This window comes from Cynocephalus volans, chromosome 6 (assembly GCF_027409185.1).
Source record: "Cynocephalus volans isolate mCynVol1 chromosome 6, mCynVol1.pri, whole genome shotgun sequence".
NCBI lineage: Eukaryota > Metazoa > Chordata > Mammalia > Dermoptera > Cynocephalidae > Cynocephalus > Cynocephalus volans.
The window spans coordinates 9,109,877-9,127,810 of NC_084465.1; the positions used below are offsets into that span (position 1 = coordinate 9,109,877).

A 17,934-nucleotide genomic window follows, 5' to 3' on the forward strand; every position below is an offset into this window, starting at 1 on the left:
TTGTCCTCCCTCTAACTTTTTCACCAGAATTGCCAACAAATTCAAATTGATTGATTTAAATGACATTTAATTTAGTTTCCTCACCAAGATTCTGGCAGAAAAGTTAACAAAGAAGGAAGTGACTCATGTGTAATGGGTAGGAGAAAGCAAAAGAGAAAAAAATCCATCTACCAGAGAGCCAACTTTGGTTTGGAGTTTTCCAATCTAATGCTTGGACCGTCTAAATAGGCACTAAATTGAACACAAAGTGTTTCCCAAATAGATAAACATAAAACACTTTCACAGTTCCTTCAGCCTAAGACATTTTAATAAATTTTAAAAGGAAAAAATATCTAAGTAACTGATTGACCAAGACTATCCCTCACTACTAGTGTAAGGACAAGTGGTGCCATTTTACATCTAGAAGTGAAGGTATTACCTTTGGGATATCTCCTTTAATACCAGGAGGGAGCCGCAGGATCCAGAAGTTCCTGTTGCGCAGCAGGTTCTCCAAGTTTTCCAGCCGCCTCTGCAGCAGCCCATACTCCTGCAGCAGGGTCCCCAGCACAGCCCACTTGCCCTCCAGCTGGTTCCCAAGTTCGGTCACTGTCTTTTCACAGCTGGCTAGCTTCTTCTCTGCTGTCCCTGTCCGGCCTTCTAAGTGTAGCAGTCGCCGGCTGTGGACCTCCACCTTCCTCTCTATAGCCTGCACAGCGGCCACCACCGTCCACAGGGAGATGGCTGCTGTGTGCAGGTGTGCCTCATTTGCTGCTGGGGGTGTAGGAAGAGGAAGAGGCTGCAGGGATGTAAGGCACTCGGAGTCCCATTCAGAAGTCTGTGTGCATTGGAGAGATGGGACAAGACATTGAGTGTTAGAAGGAACCTTAACTCCAAACTAAATTCAGATAAGGACTTCTTAATTGTCCAGCCAAGATTAATCTAAACATAGTTTTAGTACTGCCTGCATAAGCCTCATCTTTCTGGAGACTATTGGCATCAAAAGCCAGGAGAACTGCTTTGGTGGTTCAGGGATGCATTCCCTAAGACAGTGATTGAATGAAATTGACTCTAAGAACCAGTCTAACTGGTTCTTTCCTTCAGTATAAGGCCCAGGCTCAAGCTCAGAGACGCTGCTACATCCTTTATCTCTGGAAAAGGCAAAAGTGCACAAGGATCCTATCCACAGGATCCTGAGCTTAGTGCCCTCTGATAAATCCCTTATACACTTATCCTCTGGTCCTGTCCACCACCCCTGTTGACTAACCACAACCCTACTATTCAGTAATAGTAGAATAAACTGAAAATATTGAGCCCGGAGAAAACCTAACAAATGTTTTCAAATATTTGAGGATTATAAAATAGAAGGCAGATAGACTTGTTTAATTTTATACTGTGTTACTCCAGAGGACAGCACTAGAACCAACATATGGAAATTTTCAGGCAGGCAAGCTTTGGCCTATAATAAATAATCTTTGAACTAGATCTTTCCAAGAAAATAACAATACTAAACTGTTAATTCTGCCCCAATACTAAACATACTTTGAAACGAAGAGTTGTATAAAAGGAAGAAATTCCTACAACAAATAGGTTGGACTAGGATGACCTCTACAAAGCCTTCTAAGTCTATACTTGATAAACCATTCTCTGGCTACAACCTCCCATCTTTCCAGCTCACCCAGTGCCTTATTCTCATTTCATCTGGTCTGCAATCCCATTAACAATGTTAGTCCCTTGACCGTTCCTTTTGCTCCTGGTTTATCTGCCTTTTCCTGGCTGTACTTTCTTTCTTGGTTGATCATTTCAGCCACTCAAACTCTCATTCACTCATGTCTTCCTGCCTCACCTGCTCAGCAAACCTCCAGCCTTCAATCAGTCCAATCATTCTCATTCTCTGTTCCTGTAAGCAGGCTGGTAAGCCCTCCTAAAGAAAACCACACAACCAGCTGTCACCACACACCTATGGTCTCTAAGTTCAGTGGGGACCTCAACACTGCCTGGTGCCCTCCATGCTTCTTTTCCCATTCCATAAAGTGGCTACTACAAACCCTCTGCACTTTCAACTTCTAGTACAACAATTCTCAAATTAACATGCATAAGAATCATCTGGAGATCTTGTTAAAACACAGATTTTCATTCAGTAGGTCTGGGAGGAATACTGAGATTCTGCATTTCTAACAAGCTTCCAGGTAATGCTGACGCTGCTGATTCAAGGAGCACAAGTTGAGTAGTAAGTCTCTTGTCCGCCACAGCCCCCACACTCTCAGCAGAAGACATGGCCTCCTTACTTAAAGAAGAAAATTACAGTAATTAGACCTAAACTTTCTCAACTTTCTCTGCTTCATATTCCTTCTGACTACAAATCTATCAGTAACTTAATCCATGCTTTCTCCTTTTCTTCCCAAAAGAAAAAGTTTCAACCTATTTAAAGCTAATCTCTCCGCTTATGCTTTGAATGTCAACCCTCCACCTTTTTAGGTACATTGTTCCTTTCTCTTTTTTATCGTCAATAGGTCGCTTTCTCCTGATTCTTCTCCTTCTCCATAAGACAGACTCGCACTATTCAATACGGTAGCCACTGGCTACATGTGGCCACTAAGCACTCGAAATGTGGTTAATTTGAGATGTGCTATGAGTTCAAATACACAGGAGATCGTGAAGACTAAGTATGGACAAAAATGTAAAATCCCATTTATACTTTTTTTATATTGACTACACGTTTATACACTATACATATATTTACACTACATATTTTGCATATATTGGGTTAAATAAAAATCATTAAAATTAACTTCATCTATTTCTTTTAACTTTTGTAAATGTGACTACTAGAGAATTTAAAGTTATGTATGTGACTTCCATTTTATTTCTATTGGACAGGGCTGACAGACACATAATCATCTCTACCATTAAAAAAAAAAAAAACAAATTGGGAAAATAGGACCAAGAGCAGGGTCGGCATTCCCCTCTGCTCTCCTCCCCACCCTGTTGCTGCTACTCCCTTTCTCTCTTCTTCCTTTTCTGGCTCTCCAGTCACTCCTTAGTGGCCCAGTCTGGCTACTGACGCACTAAAACGGCTCTCCTTGAGATAACCAAAGGCTTTCTCAGGTGACAAATCCCAGGAACACTTTGCAATTCTTCTGTCCCTCCTCATTCTAAACGGCTGTGTCCGGGGACTGTCTCGGTGGGCTCGGTAGCCAGGGCAACTGGCGGGCCGCCGGGCCCACCGGGGCCAGCTGCAGACATTGGCGGCAGGCACACGCACACGCACACGCGCGGCTGATGCCCCCGGGCTGGGCAGCGGTCATTCATTCGGGCGAGTCTGGCACGTTCCGCGCCCGGCCTGGTGGGGTGACGCCTCCGCACCCCGACTGTACACTCGCCATCGCTCAGGTGGCCGCTCCGGGGAGGAGTCTGTGACGACAGCTCCCAGAGCTTCGAGAATGGCTGACGGGTTACAAAACCAGCCACCCCAACCCCCTTCCCAGTCCAGCGGGCTGTCGTGGGGCTGACACGAGCGCGGCAGACCCCTCGCCTGAGACCTCCACCGGGGGGTCCCTGGGCCTCACTCCTGGAGGATTTGACGACGGGGCCAGGGGCGAGTCCATTCTGGGGTTCCCGGGTGAGCGTTTTCACACCCACGCGTCCGGGCCCCTCCCGGCGGACTGCAGCCGCCAAGCCCCGGGCGACGTGGCCGGTGGGACCCGGAGGGAGGCGCCCGTGCCCGGCCGCTCCCCAGCGGCTTGCCCGCCCCCGTGCCTCCCTCGAGGTCTGGGTCGCAGACTCAGCACTCGCGTGCGGGCCGCCCTTACCGGCGCCGGGGCCGCCTCGGCCATGGCCCTGCGCTGTCCGGCCCGGGCCCCGGAGTCGCAGCCGCCGCCCCGCGCAGCCCCACGCAGGCCCGGCCGCCCGGTCCTCTCCGCAGGTGGCGCCGGCTGGCCCTGCCTTCCCCTCACGGACGACGTTCGTGCGGCCGTCGGGTCCCGGGGCGCTCGGGGACGCAACAGATTCGCGGGGCAGGCGGCCGACGGGTCGAGCTGGGGGGGGCGAGGCAGGCTCCGCCACACTCGGCTCGCAGCGGCCCCTCGGCTGGCGCTCGGTGGGCAGCGAGTGCACCCGGCACGGCGCCGGCCTAGACGCGCCGCAGGCTCGCGCCGCCGGCCGCGGTTAGCGCGCCCCCTGCCGGCCCCCGCGCTCAGCTCCGTCGAGGTCGCCTCCGCCCCTCCCGCTGTGGCTTCGGTGCCGGTGCCTGGAGGGGGGTCAGTCGGCTGTGTGCAACCCACGTGCGTTGATCCCTCACACACCCCCGAGTAGGTGCCACAAGTTGTAGCGTAGGACCCAGCCGCAAGCAGGGCCCATTCCGGGGAGTGCTTTTCTTCATGGAGGCCCAATGAGCAGGCCCTGCCTGAAGGCAAACTGTAAAGGATTCATAAAACAAATGTACCTCACAGGGCCTGGTTTTCCAAAGCCTTGCAGTTTCAAATACTGACCTTGCAAAGGACAGGAAATTTCCCCCAGGCTATTGAGTCTCTGTTGCAAGATAAGAATCATAACACAGCAAGGCTGCTGGTTCTAAGTCAGGCAAGTTACTAATTGATATGTAAAGTTACTAAAAAGCTGCTGGAGGGAAAAGGAATGTTGGCTAAATCAAGCCTTTGTTAGTGGATCACTTAATTGCCTAATAGAATGTCATCTGACTTGTTTTTACTGAAAGTTACCAGCTTCTATTGTAAAAACTTGTTAAACTGTACTTAGCAAAACCCCACCTATGTCTCTTCCTGTAACTTCCTGGCCTGGAGAATAAATGCAGGAAGAGAATCCCAATTCGTGGTTAATTTCCCAAATGGAAGAAATGCCTAGTGCTTAAGGAAGTTCTGGGAGATTAACCCCTTTTTGAGGCTTCTCACTGCTCAAAAGAGATGGGCTTTGAGTAATCTTTGGTGGCTCTGTCACCCAGGGGAAAAGGGGTGACAAATCCATGGGAGGCAAAGCAACACCCAGCAGGATGTCTCTTCTCTGTCTCCCTGTGCTATCTCCTTTCTGTGTCCATCTCTCTCCCTACTTTTGTCTCTTTTCCGTGTTTCTCATTCCCCTTTTCATTCCCTTCTTTCTGTCTTTTTCTTCACCTCTCTGTGTCACTTTCAGCCAGATGTGGCTGGTGCCCGGCCCTCATTCCTTTGGCTAAACTCAGTCCCCTGCAGGCAGCTCCCAGACACATGGGGGACTGTGCCCGGCTGGACCAGAAGTGCCCTTGGCCAAGGAGGGACAGGACTTGGTGGACAAACACGCAGCCTCCTGTCCTTGGTAGGACAGCCCTAGGGTGTGCTCTCCCATCCTCCAGAGTCCCCAGCAGGTTGGATCCCTCGCCCACGTGGACAGCCTGCCCGAAGTGGCTGCCCCTCTCCCTCTCACCTCCTTCTGCCTCTCATGTCCCAGCTCCCTCTCCTGGTTCCTGGGATCCCCTCACAGACGAATCCCTTCAATCGAATTCTAGACTCAAGGTCTGCTTTGGGGAGGAACCAAAGCCACACGCGCTCTCTGGTCTCTCAGTCTGTTTCTGTGCACGGTGTGTCTCCCTGTCCCTGTGTCTTCTGTCTCCATTCCCAGCTCTCACTTCAATCTTCCAGCTCGTGTCCCACTGCTTCCCTCTCTTGGGGGTCCCAGGAAAGTCCGAGGATCCGTCACAGACTGGTGGGCGGTGGGCCTCGGGCCCCTGGTCTGGGGAGCGGCACGGGGGCGGGGCCTGCTCCTCCGGCCCGCAGGGGGCGCTGTGGGCGGGGCGGCCGCCGAGTCCCAGCATGCCCCGCGCCCGGCCGGCGCTGGGTTTGGGGGCGACGCTGGCTCCGGCTGAGGGTCCGGTCGCAGAGGGAGGCCGGGCGCGGCCGGGCAGGTTCCCGCGGAGCCGCCAGGGACGGTGGGGTTGCCGGAACCGGGGCCGGGCAGGACTGTGAGGGGCCATGGCCGAGCCGGCTCCGGTAAGAGGAGCCGGTGGAGGATGCGGGCCCTGCCAAGACTGGGCCCTGTCGCGGCTTGTGCGGGGTCCCGGTCTAGGGACTGAGGCGGTGGGAGCCCCGGCCGGGGGACACTGTGTGCGGCTCACGCTGCGAGCCCCGAGCCCGGGCTGGAGGAGGCGCGGTCTGGGTGCGCGTGTCGTTCTGGAGTGATCTGGGAGAAATCCAGTGCCTTGGCCTGTTCGCTCCGATCCCCCGCTGTCCCCGCCCTCAGCGTCGCGGCTCTGAACCTGGTGGTCTCTCCTGGGCTCGGGTATAGCGGTGGTGGCTGTTCCGTGCTCTGCTGCTGAAGGTGGCTCAGAGAAGCCCCTCAGTACCTGCCCAAATATGCAAGTTTTCCTTGTGCCCCCACTGGCATTTAGTAATCTTACTAGTAATAATGCTTCCTAATGGCTTTTTTACTCTTCCCTTCTGCTTCCCACCTCCTTTCCCCAGCCTCCCTTGGCAGGTACAAATAATTCTTTTAAGGTTTCTTAAAGCTCTGTCTCTTCAGCCAGGCTCCCCACCTCCACCACCCCCTTTCTATAAGTGGTTGGGAACTTTCTGGAATATCCCTCTCTGTTCTGTGAAAGTTGGTAGTTTGTGGTAGTCCTTTTTGGCTGTATGTTTGAGTCCATAGAAAATGTGGTGACAGCTTCATGGCTATTGCATTGTTTGGGATAGGGAAGAAGTCATCATTTTCTTGATTTTTTTTTTTCTTTTCACTGGGGGAGTTCAGTGCTAATTGTGAATATGCTCACGAATGAGTATTTTGTAGGTGGAAAACACATGGGTGAGGTACAAGAGAACTGTATTTTTTTTTTTTTTTTTTAAAGATGACCAGTAAGGGGATCTTAACCCTTGACTTGGTGTTGTCAGCACCATGCTCACCCAGTGAGCAAACCGGCCATCCTATATGGGATCTGAACCCGTGGCCTTGGTGTTATCAGCACCGCACTCTCCCGAGAGAGCCACAGGCCGGCCCACAAGAGAACTGTAGAAATCCCGTTATGTAAACACCAAGTTTGAACTTGTTTGTTATCTTAGGTGATACTTCAGCTTGCAGTGCCCGTAATAGTTTTGATGATAGAATTTCACCTCTGCAGCTTTTCTCTCCAAAACCTGAGGGTCCACTCCCCTTAGTTGTGAGGTTTCCTAGATTCCCTTATATGTGAATTTACTTTGTAGTATTTGTGACCAACATTTTTATAAACATGGGAAGAGCCCTAGATATCTTTCAAGATGTCCAGCACTTTTTTTTTCGGTAGGCTCTCATCTACATTTATAGCACAGAATCTGAAAGGAGTGAAAGTAGAATTTTCCAAGGTTATGTATGTTGTCGTTCCTTCCCTATTGGCACAGTAGATCTGTCCTTGAAACCCCCTGGAAGAGCAGCCTGGGTTAGGCAGTTCATACCGGAGGTTGTAGATTAATGGTCCATGAGCCGATCATGGTTTTGCAGACATTTTGCTTGGACTAACCCTTGTCATTAAAATTGTGAATTTTAGTTGCCAAGATATAAAAATCAGGGGGATTCACATAAAATGGTGCATATTTCCGGTTTCTCTTTAAAAACGGACATGTCCAATGTAAAATATAAAGCTATAAATATAAAGCCTGTAGAAGATGACACAGGAGATAATCTTTGGGACCTAAGGCATGGTGAAAAGTTCTTAGGTGTGGCCCCAAAAGCACAATCTATAAAGGGAAAAAAGCAATAAATTGGACAAAATCAAAATTAAAAACTCTTGCTCCATGAAAGATCCTCTGAAGTTGGTGAAAAGACAAGACACAGACTAAGGGAACATATTTGCAAACCACATATCTGACAAAGGTTCTCATATAAAGAACTCACTGAACAGTAAAAAAGAAAAAATCCAACTAGAAAATGGGCAAAAGATATAAAGAGACATTTCACCAAAAAGAATATATGCATGGGAAATAAACACATGAAAAGATGTTCAACATAATTACTCATTAAGAAAATGAAAATTAAAACCACAATGAGATATCACTATACACCTATTACAACAGTTCGGTTAAAAAATTGTGACATTAACAAATACTGGTGAGGATGCTAGGAAACTGTATGTCTCATACGTGGCTAGTAAAATGGTTTAAACACTCTGGAAAATAGTTTGGCAGTTTATTTAAAAACTAAACATATACTCACCATACGATGCAGCATTTGTATTCCTGGGCATTTATCCCAGAAAATGAAAACCTATGCCCACTGAAAATCCTGTACATGATTGTTCATAGAAGCTTGTGTTGTAAGAGCCAAAAAGTGGAAACAACCAAAGTACCCTTCATAGGCAAATAGTTAATCAAACCATTGCACATTTATACCATGGAATACTACTCAGCAGTAAAAAGGAAATGAAATATTGATAAACACAACAGCTTGGATGGATCTTAAGGATTTTATGCTGAATGGAAAAAAAGTCCATTTTAAAAGGTGACATACTATATGATTCCACTGATAAAACATTCTTGAAATGACAAAATTGTAGCAATAGATAATAGATCATTGGGTGTGATTATAAAGGGTTGGAACAAGGGAGCTCTTTGTGGTGCTGGGATAATTTTTGCAGTGGTGGTCACTAAGTCAATCAGCACGTGATGAAACCACACAGAATTTTACACCTACTGTACCAATGTCAACTTCCTGGTTTTGATATTATTCTGTAATAATGTACACTGTAATCTTTGGGGGAAACCAGGTGACCAGTACATGGAACCTTTCTGTATTATTTTTGCAACTTCCTGTGAATCTAAAATTATTTCAAAATAAAAAGTTTTTTAAAAATTGACACATCCTTGGCCGGCCCGTGGCTCACTCGGGAGAGTGTGGTGCTGATAACACCAGGGCCGCGGGTTCGGATCCCATATAGGGATGGCCAATTAGCTCACTGGGTGAGCATGGTCTGACAACACCAAGTCAAGGGTTAAGATCCCCTTACCGGTCATCTTTAAAAAAAAAAAAAAAAAAAAAAATTGACACATCCAGCCACACTGGGCTCAGCCTTGCATACCACTCGTTGGTTGCTGCTGAGTAAAAGATCCCCCTTTAGATGGTACATGTGCTCAAAGGCCTGAATGAAGTGATTCATTCCCTCACTTTACATGGCTCCAGTGCATATTCGTGACTCCATTAATATATTGTTCAATATATGGCACCATCTGGAGGTAACTAATATGATTGCTTTCTGTCTCTTAATAAAGTCGTGGACACAAAGTAAAAACAAAGTTAACCTTAAAGTGAAAATGTATGTGTATAATGTTTGTGATTCCAGGTAACCATGACATTTGATGATGTGGCTTTATATTTTTCGGAACAAGAGTGGGAGATCCTTGAAAAATGGCAGCAGGAAATGTATAAACAAGTGATGAAGGCCAATTATGCAACCCTTGATTCCCTGGGTAAGATGGGCTTCTAAGGAATCACTTTTTGGGATCTGACCTAATACTAATAGGCTTTCTTCTATGTATCAGCTATTGGCTGGTTGAATATGATACTGTGCCCAATTTACATTCATGATGTCTCCTTAACTTCCTGTAACAACCTGGGAATATCTAACTTGTCCATTTTTATCCAACGCTATCTGTGTCTTCAGTATTATTATTATTATTATTATTATTATTATTATTATTATTACTATTATTGGTGGCTGGCCAGTATGGGGACCCAAACCCATGACCTTGGTATTATAAGGCCGTGCTCTAACCAACTGAGCTAACTGGCCAGCACTTCAGTATTATTAATACTCTGAATTCTCTGTCTGCCACCATAAGCCTCCCTCATTTCTTCCACAGTTAGAATTACTAAGTAATCTAATTGCTTCTCTTTTTTTAAAAAGTGTTTTCTTGTCTTCCTTTATCTAATACTTTAGTACCTGTGTATGTTGCCTGAATAAGATGAATTTTCCATCTTTACAAAAACTATGGCTCTCATGAAGGGGACACAGTTATAAAGTTAGAATAAGCTGGAAAACGACACAGGACACAGTGTGGATACAACATGGAAGAAAGGTTGCCTGAGTAGAGAAGCCGTGGTATGGGACACATAGATATCTACAGGGAAATATTCAAGGAGTAGATTAAAGAGAACTTTGGGGAAATTATACCTTGGTGCTTATCCAACTCACTCTAACTCATTCTTGTGTCATTAAAAACCATTTCTACTAGTAGCAATTCAATAAGAGATCTCAGTCTAACCTGAAGGATTCATTTCCTGTTTGTGGTTTATAACTTATTTTTCTGATATATGAATGACAAGAAGGAGTCAACCATGTGAAACCATAGGGAAGAGAATTCTAGAAAGAGGGAAAAACTAGTGCAAAGTCCCGAAGGTAGGAATAAATGAGCTCAGTATGTTGGGAACCACAATGAGACGATTGTAGCATATGCATAGAGGGCTAGAGGGAAAGTAATGCCAAGTCAGGAAGGGCCCCATAAGCCAAGATGAGGAATTAGATTTTATTCTAAATACAAGAGGAAGATTATGGGGGGATTTAAACAGAAAAGGGGTAATATATAATTTTTTAACAATTACTTGGATTGCAATACAGAGAATGAATTGTGGTGCATAGTAATCAAAGGAGAGAGACCAGCCAGGAGCCTTGTCGGTACTCGTGAGATTTTATGGCAGCTGAACCAGGTAGGTAGTAATAAAGACAGCAAGAAGTAGGTGGTCTTCAGATATGTTTTGGAGGTAGAATTCCAGATTTTGCAATGGATTGGATGTGGAGTATAAAAGTGCAACAAGAATCAATGCCTAGGTTTTCGGTTTGAGTATCTTGCTGCGGAGTTGCTTTGTTCACTGACATGAGGAAGGCTTGGGGAGGCAGCAGGTTTTGACCACATTAACTTTAAGATTCTTGTTAGCCATTCTGTGGAAAGATAACTGGGTATGCTACTGGAATTCCTAGTAAAGGTCAGGACTAGATTTATAGATTTGGGATCCATTATATGGATGGTATTTTAAACCACGGGATAGTTGGAATTATCTAGGGAGAATACGTAGGTAGGATAGAGAGAGCCCTGGCACACCCAGCTTTAGAGGTTTAGCTGAGGAGACTAGGTTGAATGGCTGGCAGGTTAAGAGAAGCGAGAGCTGTGTGCTGATTCCTGTGATAAGTTTTGAGTTATCACAATTAGCGTCCTTGGACATGGAAAATTTAGTCCGACTTTCCCGGATTTTAAAAACGAAATAGTATTATTTGCAAATGGTTTTCTTTAGAGAACATCCAAATCCCAGCCCGATTTTAGGGTTTAGCAGGTCCAGTTTCAGACACAGAGATCTACATTCTTAACAAGCATTTGCAGTGCTCCTAATACTGGTGGTACACAGTCCACTTTGAGAAGCATTGATCTGAGACCTAAGCCTGAGGGAACACCACCAAAGGTTAACGGAGAAAGAAGCTTCCTGATGCATCTTCTAAAATCACTCCACTGACTTAGGAAAACCCTTCTTTTCTTTAGGTTTATGCCATTAGACTGCATTACTCTCTACCTCTTAATAGTCACTGTCTTATAACAACCTCCTGTTTCTTTCACTACATTAAAAACTTTGGCACCCCAAGAGTTAGTTTCCTTGGATGTGGAGTATCAGAAAAGTTTAGTGATTGAGGTTTGCTTTTTAACCCCCTGTGAGTTTTCTTTTTCTCTGCTTATATTGTTCTCATAATGATAACTTTTGAATACCTTCTGCCTGGATGTCAGCCTTTTTAGCTTCTGAGGTCAGACGATTTGGGGAGCTTTCAGGATGGTAAGGTCATAGACATCAGCCTTTTAAAAATCCTCCTCATCCTTCACTTCTCTGCTTCCTTTAATTGTGTAAAATATTGCAGAGAACATTTCAGCTAAACAGTATTGGTTAGGCTATATTCGATTGTCATTCATCTAATTTCAAGGGCTTCCAATTTTTGAACTAACTTTGATCTCATGTCTCCAAGAATCAAAGTACACTGTGAAAACGTCTTTTAGTCAAGTACTCAGTAAACCCACAATGAGTCCGTGTGGACTGTCTTTGCAGGTTGTGCTTTTTCGAAGCCAGATTTGATCACCTGGATGGAACAAGGGAGAATGCTGTTAATCAGAGATCAGGGATGCTTAGACGAAATGGGAATGACAGTCATCCCTTCTGCTGATGAGCTGTTGGACTTGAAGAATACTGGAAAGTCACCATGTTTTGGTGAGTAAGATGGACTTAATGTCATGAATCATTTAGTTTTCTTAGCCTTGTTTCCTGAATCTTTCTTTCTGGATACTTGGCTAGACCTAGTTAATAAGAAACACTGTTTTGATGTAGAGTGTTAGTGATTTTTAGTCAAGTAGATAGCAAATGTGAGAATATATTACTTTTATGGAGAAGGAAGTTATATATACATTATTTTAAAAAGAAACTTCCAATTTTGTGCAATTTTTTTTGTGTATGCAATATTTTATCTTACAGATTTTTAGAACCTGGAGTTTTTTCATTCCGTTTGAAGGAATTCTTTTGAATTCCTTATATCATACAGAAACATTTGAAATATCTTAACACTTTTAATGTTTAAGGGACTATTTCACTTTTTATAGTATGTTAATACTTTACTTAGTCCCTGGGAGTCAAGGAACTCCTCCTCTGAGGAAAAGGGGAATTTGAACCTGGGGAATGTGTCCAAACTCCATCAGAAGGATAGAAGAATTCTCAAGGAATTCAAAAGGAAAGAAGAATTCACTGCCACTGTCTATTAATTCACTCATCTAACTGGTAGGGAGTGCCTGCCTTGGTCATAGGACTTATTTTCACAGAAGTGAACCTATAGATGACCCTCAGAGCGGAAGTTGGAGTTACTCAGAGTAACTCATTTTTAATTGTCTCCATCTTCTGCTCTGAGGGTCATCTATAGGTTCAAAAGATATATTTGTTTGCAATTTTTTTTTCTTAACACATGATGAAAGGAATATGAAAGCTAAATGTGATTTACCTGTGTGAGGCAAATTCAGAGTCATTGACATCAATGGGATTCCCTTTCCCACTTTGTTAGTGATATGAAGACAGTCCTTGAAGCCCACTAGAGAACAGACTTATCCTTTTCGTCAGATGACCAAGGAACTCTCAGGGCAAAGAGGAGGAATGCTATTTAAATAGTCTTCAAAAACAGGACTTGTGTTCTTCCTTTTCAGGGAAGGAAAGAAAGACTTCATCAGATCAGAGAGCCACTTTACAATCTCCAAGTCTCCAAGAAACAGAGATTCTAAATAAAAAACTTAACATGCCAGCATCTAATCAGGACAAGAAAGATCCGTGGCATAAGCCTCTGGATACCCCAGGGCACTTGGAAATTCCACCAGGGCCAAGATTTTATTCCTGCTTTCTCTGTAGGAAAGACTTTGAGGTAAAGAATGACTTGATAAAGCACAAAAGGAGCCACTGCAAGAACCAGCTCTGTAGATATCCAAAGTACAAAAATAGATCCAGAGGGAAATCAGAACGCAGGCGGACACAGACGTTCCTGTGTAAGAGGCAGCGGTTCCAGTGCGGTGAGTGCAAGAAGAGCTTCTGTCTGAAGTGCAGCCTCATCACTCACCAGGTGGTTCACACGGGGCAGCAGCCCTGCCCATGCCCTGAATGTGGCAAGACCTTCCGGTATAAAGCCAACTTGAAGAAGCACCTGTGTTTGCACAAGAGGGAGCGGCCCTTTGGCTGCAGCGAGTGCGGCAGGGGCTTTGTCCAGCAGTGCAAGCTCACTGAACACCTGAGGCTGCACAGCGGGGAGAGGCCTTTCCCATGCCCCGAGTGTGGCAGAAGCTTCCGCCTGAAGAGAAGTATGAAGGCCCATCTTTGCCAGCACGGTGAGAAGAAGCCCTTCCATTGTCCAGAGTGTGGCGGAAGCTTTTCTCGGAAGGCTGCCCTGAAGACCCACCAGAGGACTCACAGTGGAGAGAAGCCGTTTTCTTGTGATGAGTGTGGTAGGAAATTTATCTACAAGACTAAACTCACCGAACATATCAGAGTTCATACAGGAGAGAAGCCTTTTCCTTGTCCCGAGTGTAATAAATGTTTCCGCCTAAAGAGAAGCCTAAAAGCCCATCGATTTCAGCACAGCGGGAAGAAGCCCTTCCAGTGTCCAGAGTGTGACAGGAGCTTCTTCTGGAGGAATGCCATGAAAGCCCACCAGCGTCTGCATAGTGAGGACAAGCCGTTCTCCTGTGGGGAGTGTGGCAAGAGGTTTACGCGCCCCTCCAAGCTTGCTCGCCACACCAGAGTCCATAGCAGGCAGAAGGAATTCCCCTGCGGTGAGTGCAAAAAGACCTTTCCTCGGCAGTCGAGGCTCACTCAGCACCTCAAGATCCACACCACAGAAAAGCCCTTCTCCTGCGCTGAGTGCAGCCGCAGTTTCCGCAGACGCTCGCATCTCGCCGAGCACATGAGGCTTCATAGTGGGGAGGAGCCTTTCCAGTGTCCTGATTGTGACAAGAGCTTCTTCTGGAAGGCCTCCATGAAGTTCCACCAGCGGATACACAGGGACGAGAAGCCCTTTGCGTGCAGTGAGTGCAGCAGGAGCTACTCCCAGCAGTCTCAGCTCACTGAACACCTGAGAGTACACAGCGGGGAGAAGCCCTACCAGTGCCCTGAATGTGATAAACGTTTCCGTCTCAAAGGAAATTTGAAAAGCCACCAGCTCCAGCACAGTGGCAAAAAGCCATTCTCTTGTGTTAAGTGTGGCAAAAGTTTCACTCAGCAGTACAGGCTCACAGAACACATTCGAGTCCATAGTGGTGAGAAGCCCTTCCAGTGTCCAGAGTGTGACAAGAGCTACTGCATAAGGGGAAGTTTGAGGGTCCATTTGCACACGCACAGTGGAGAGAAGCCCTTCCGGTGTCCTGAGTGTGGCAAAGGCTTCCTCCAGAAGAGAAGTTTGCAGACCCATCTGCACCATCACAGTGGGGAGAGGCCTTTTTCTTGTAATGAGTGTGGAAGGAGCTTTACCTACATGGGGGCACTCACCACCCACATTGCAGGACATGCCAGGGAAAAGCCCTCCAGTCTCTGTCCCACACAGTGACAACTTTTAGATGGAGCTCGAGCTGAGGCAGGATAAATAATTCACAGAATCCTGGTTACAGACACACTGGCCTGATGCATGGTCAGCAGGACCTGATGACTCCTTGACTAAAGTTCCAAATAATGCAGGCAAAGACTGTCAAAGAGGCTTCTTCTTTCGATAATCCTCATGGGCAAGGCTTGCCAGTCACAGATCTGCTAGTTGAGGAGATTTTTCAGTGTCATCCAAGAGCATAATAATCCCTTGATTAAATTTGGAAACCACAGCCTGGGTGAAAAATTCGAAACATCTGTCTCAGCCTGTCTGTCTTTAACATTATAGACCAGAGCATTTCCCCCAGACACCTCAGTCGGCTTTTCCATTACCAGGCCTCCTTATTTAAATTTGGATTGAAGTCTTCGGTTTTCTCTCATAGTGGATTTTCATTTTCTCTCACGTGAGAGGGCATCTATTTCTTGGAGGAATTTCTCTATATTACCAAAAATAAATGTTGGCACCCACCATCTCATTTGTTAAAATGATTACCTACATAAGTGTTATTTTCTTCTGGAGTAATTTAAATTACCTAAAACTCCATCATTGTGAGTAACAAGCAATGTTATTTTATTGTGTCATTTTTTCAAAGAAACATGCTTGCCTTAACTTTAGCGTCTCTGAGTAAATAGCAAAGGGTAAAATCTTGTCAGTCCCTAGCATTGCTCCATTTTTTGCTCTGTGGCTTAATCTATCATTATAAGGTAATTTTCCAGGCTGTTCTAGCAAACCTTCATCTGTCTCTCAGCCTGTCAGTCTTTAACGTTACTCCTAGGAAATCTTACAGCTCTCCTCATTAGGAAATCTTAGGGGCCTACAAAAGTGTTGTGTTTGTAGCACAAAATGGAGACCCAAATTATCTGAATTAGGATCAGCTGGGATCTAGGGTGCTCAAGAATGAGTGTGTTCAAAGAGTAAAAAGGTACCACCTCTTGTTGTTATAGTCCTGTGGTGCAAGCCTCTTGGTAAGCTGATGGTGACTGTTTCAGTCCGTTTGTGTTCCTATAACAGAAATACCTGAGACTGGGTAATTTATAAAGAACAGGGGTTTATTTGGCTTACGATTCTGGGACAGCTGCTTCTGGCACAGGCCTCAGGATGCTTCTACTCATGGTGGAAAGCAGGGCAGGCAGCCAGCGGGTACAAGCAGATCACATGGCGAGAGGAAGGTGCCAGGGTCTTTTACACAACAAGCTCTCACGGGAACTAATAGAGCAAGAACTCACTCATTACTCCCCCCACCTAGGGAGAGCATTGATCTATTCATGAGGGATCCGCCCCATGACTCAATCAGTTTCCAACACTGCCACATTGGGGATCAAATTTTCACATGAATTTTGGAGGGGACAACACATCCAAATTCCATCAGTGCCTTTGTGCAAAATAAAAAACACCTTAGCCCGCACCAGGCCAGGTGTGGGCCAGATTTCAGCATTCACTAGGCTTCTTCACTAGTGCACCTCAGGACAGTGCTGTGCCTTTGCCTGGGATGCATGTTAATAATGCTGACTTTTGGGACCCTCCACAGATGAACTGAGTGAGAAACTCCCCAGATGGTAATGTGTAAAGTTCAGAACATTTGATCTGGTGAGTGGAGAGACTGGAGGAAGAAAAACTATCTTTGAAAGGCATCCTAAGCCATTCTGGTGTGAAATTTGGGCTAGAACTCTCCCTTTAATTTTTTCTCCTTTTTTATAATAAAGGTGTTCTAATGATAAAAGTTGCTTACATTTATGGGATGTATTAGTCTGCTCAGACTGCCATAGCAAAATACCACAGGCTGGGTGGCTTAAACCACAGAAATTTATTTTCTCACAGTTCTGGAGGCCAGAAGTCCAAGATCAAGGTGTCGGAAGGGTTGCTGCTTGGTGAGGCTACTTCCTGGTTTAAAGACCTCGCCTTGTAGCTGTGCGTGGGATTCAGGAGATAGGGTGGAGGATTGGATTAGAGCCCCTTATGACCTCATTTAACCTCAATTAACTCCTTCTAGGCTCTATCTCCAAATAACCATCCCACTGGGGATTAGGGCTTCAACATACGAATTTGGGGGGGAGGACGAACACAATTCAGTTCATATCATGGGGTTGTGTCTTAGATTTATCGAATGCCTACTCTTTACCAGACATAATGCCATATATTTCACGTTCATAATCTCAGTTTAATCCTCACATTATAATGTTCATTATTAACTTGGTCTTTATTCTCTCTGGAATCTGAGTACTAGTAGTGAAACAATTTACACTTCCTTAGATGATCAGATTTGGGGCAAGGAAGACAGCTCAGAGAGAAACTTCTATTCTGCTTCACTGCTTTTGCCAGCCAAGGTAGTCCCTGACTCCTAACAAGTGTGCAAATCTGGAAAGTTCCAATTAAAATAGACCATAGTGTTCCCTTCTCCTTTCCTAAAGCCACCCCTCCTTGTTTTCAGCTCCTCCCTGTTCTCCACCTCCACTTGGTCATTTTTTGCTCCTAGAATTCCTGCCTTAGTTTGACAGCAGAAACACTCCTTATTTCGGTTTCTGTGCCAGTCCCCATTTTTATCTCCAGGAGACTGGAAGTGATTTCAGGGCACTTCATCCAGTGCAGTCCTTCACCTAGTTTACACTAGTGAACCGTGTCACCAATATGTCTCTAGAACAGCATTTGTCTGTGGATGAGGCTGACTGTCATATAGGTACCCTCCTTTTTTGACCTCTAGAAATCAGAACCTTGTCTAAAAATGTAAGGCCCCCTCTCCCCCCAGGATATTAAATGGAAAAACTAAAACTTAATCTAGTATCTTGCCCAAGACCAGATGTAGTAGAGCCAGGACCTATATCCCTTGTCAGTCCTACTCCAAGTCCTGTGCTTTTTCTTCTGTGCCACGTTATTATGTCCCT

The 17,934-nt window shown here is 45.6% G+C and overlaps 2 protein-coding genes across 3 annotated transcripts in view; one reads left to right on the forward strand and one right to left on the reverse strand.

Moving 5' to 3' along the window:
- ZNF398 (zinc finger protein 398) overlaps positions 1 to 4,081 on the reverse strand; it is a 33,543-nt gene extending 29,462 nt beyond the window's left edge. The window contains exons 1-2 of the mRNA XM_063099170.1: positions 3,789 to 4,081; positions 419 to 814 (exon numbers count right to left, since the gene is read on the reverse strand). Coding sequence (XP_062955240.1) covers positions 419 to 814; positions 3,789 to 3,812 — 420 coding nt within the window. The 5' untranslated portion in view covers positions 3,813 to 4,081. The remainder of the gene's footprint in view (positions 1 to 418; positions 815 to 3,788) is intronic.
- A 1,706-nt stretch (positions 4,082 to 5,787) lies between these two features.
- Positions 5,788 to 15,525, forward strand: ZNF425 (zinc finger protein 425). 2 transcript variants are annotated; one of them, XM_063099159.1, is made up of 4 exons: positions 5,788 to 5,951; positions 9,263 to 9,389; positions 12,004 to 12,162; positions 13,140 to 15,525. In XM_063099159.1, the coding sequence occupies exons 1-4, from the start codon at positions 5,934 to 5,936 to the stop codon at positions 15,020 to 15,022; spliced, it is 2,187 nt and encodes a 728-aa protein (XP_062955229.1). In that variant the 5' UTR covers positions 5,788 to 5,933; the 3' UTR covers positions 15,023 to 15,525. The 2 variants fall into 2 exon arrangements, with proteins under 2 accessions (XP_062955229.1, XP_062955230.1); XM_063099160.1 differs by lacking the exon at positions 9,263 to 9,389.
- The last annotated feature ends 2,409 nt before the right edge of the window (positions 15,526 to 17,934 follow it).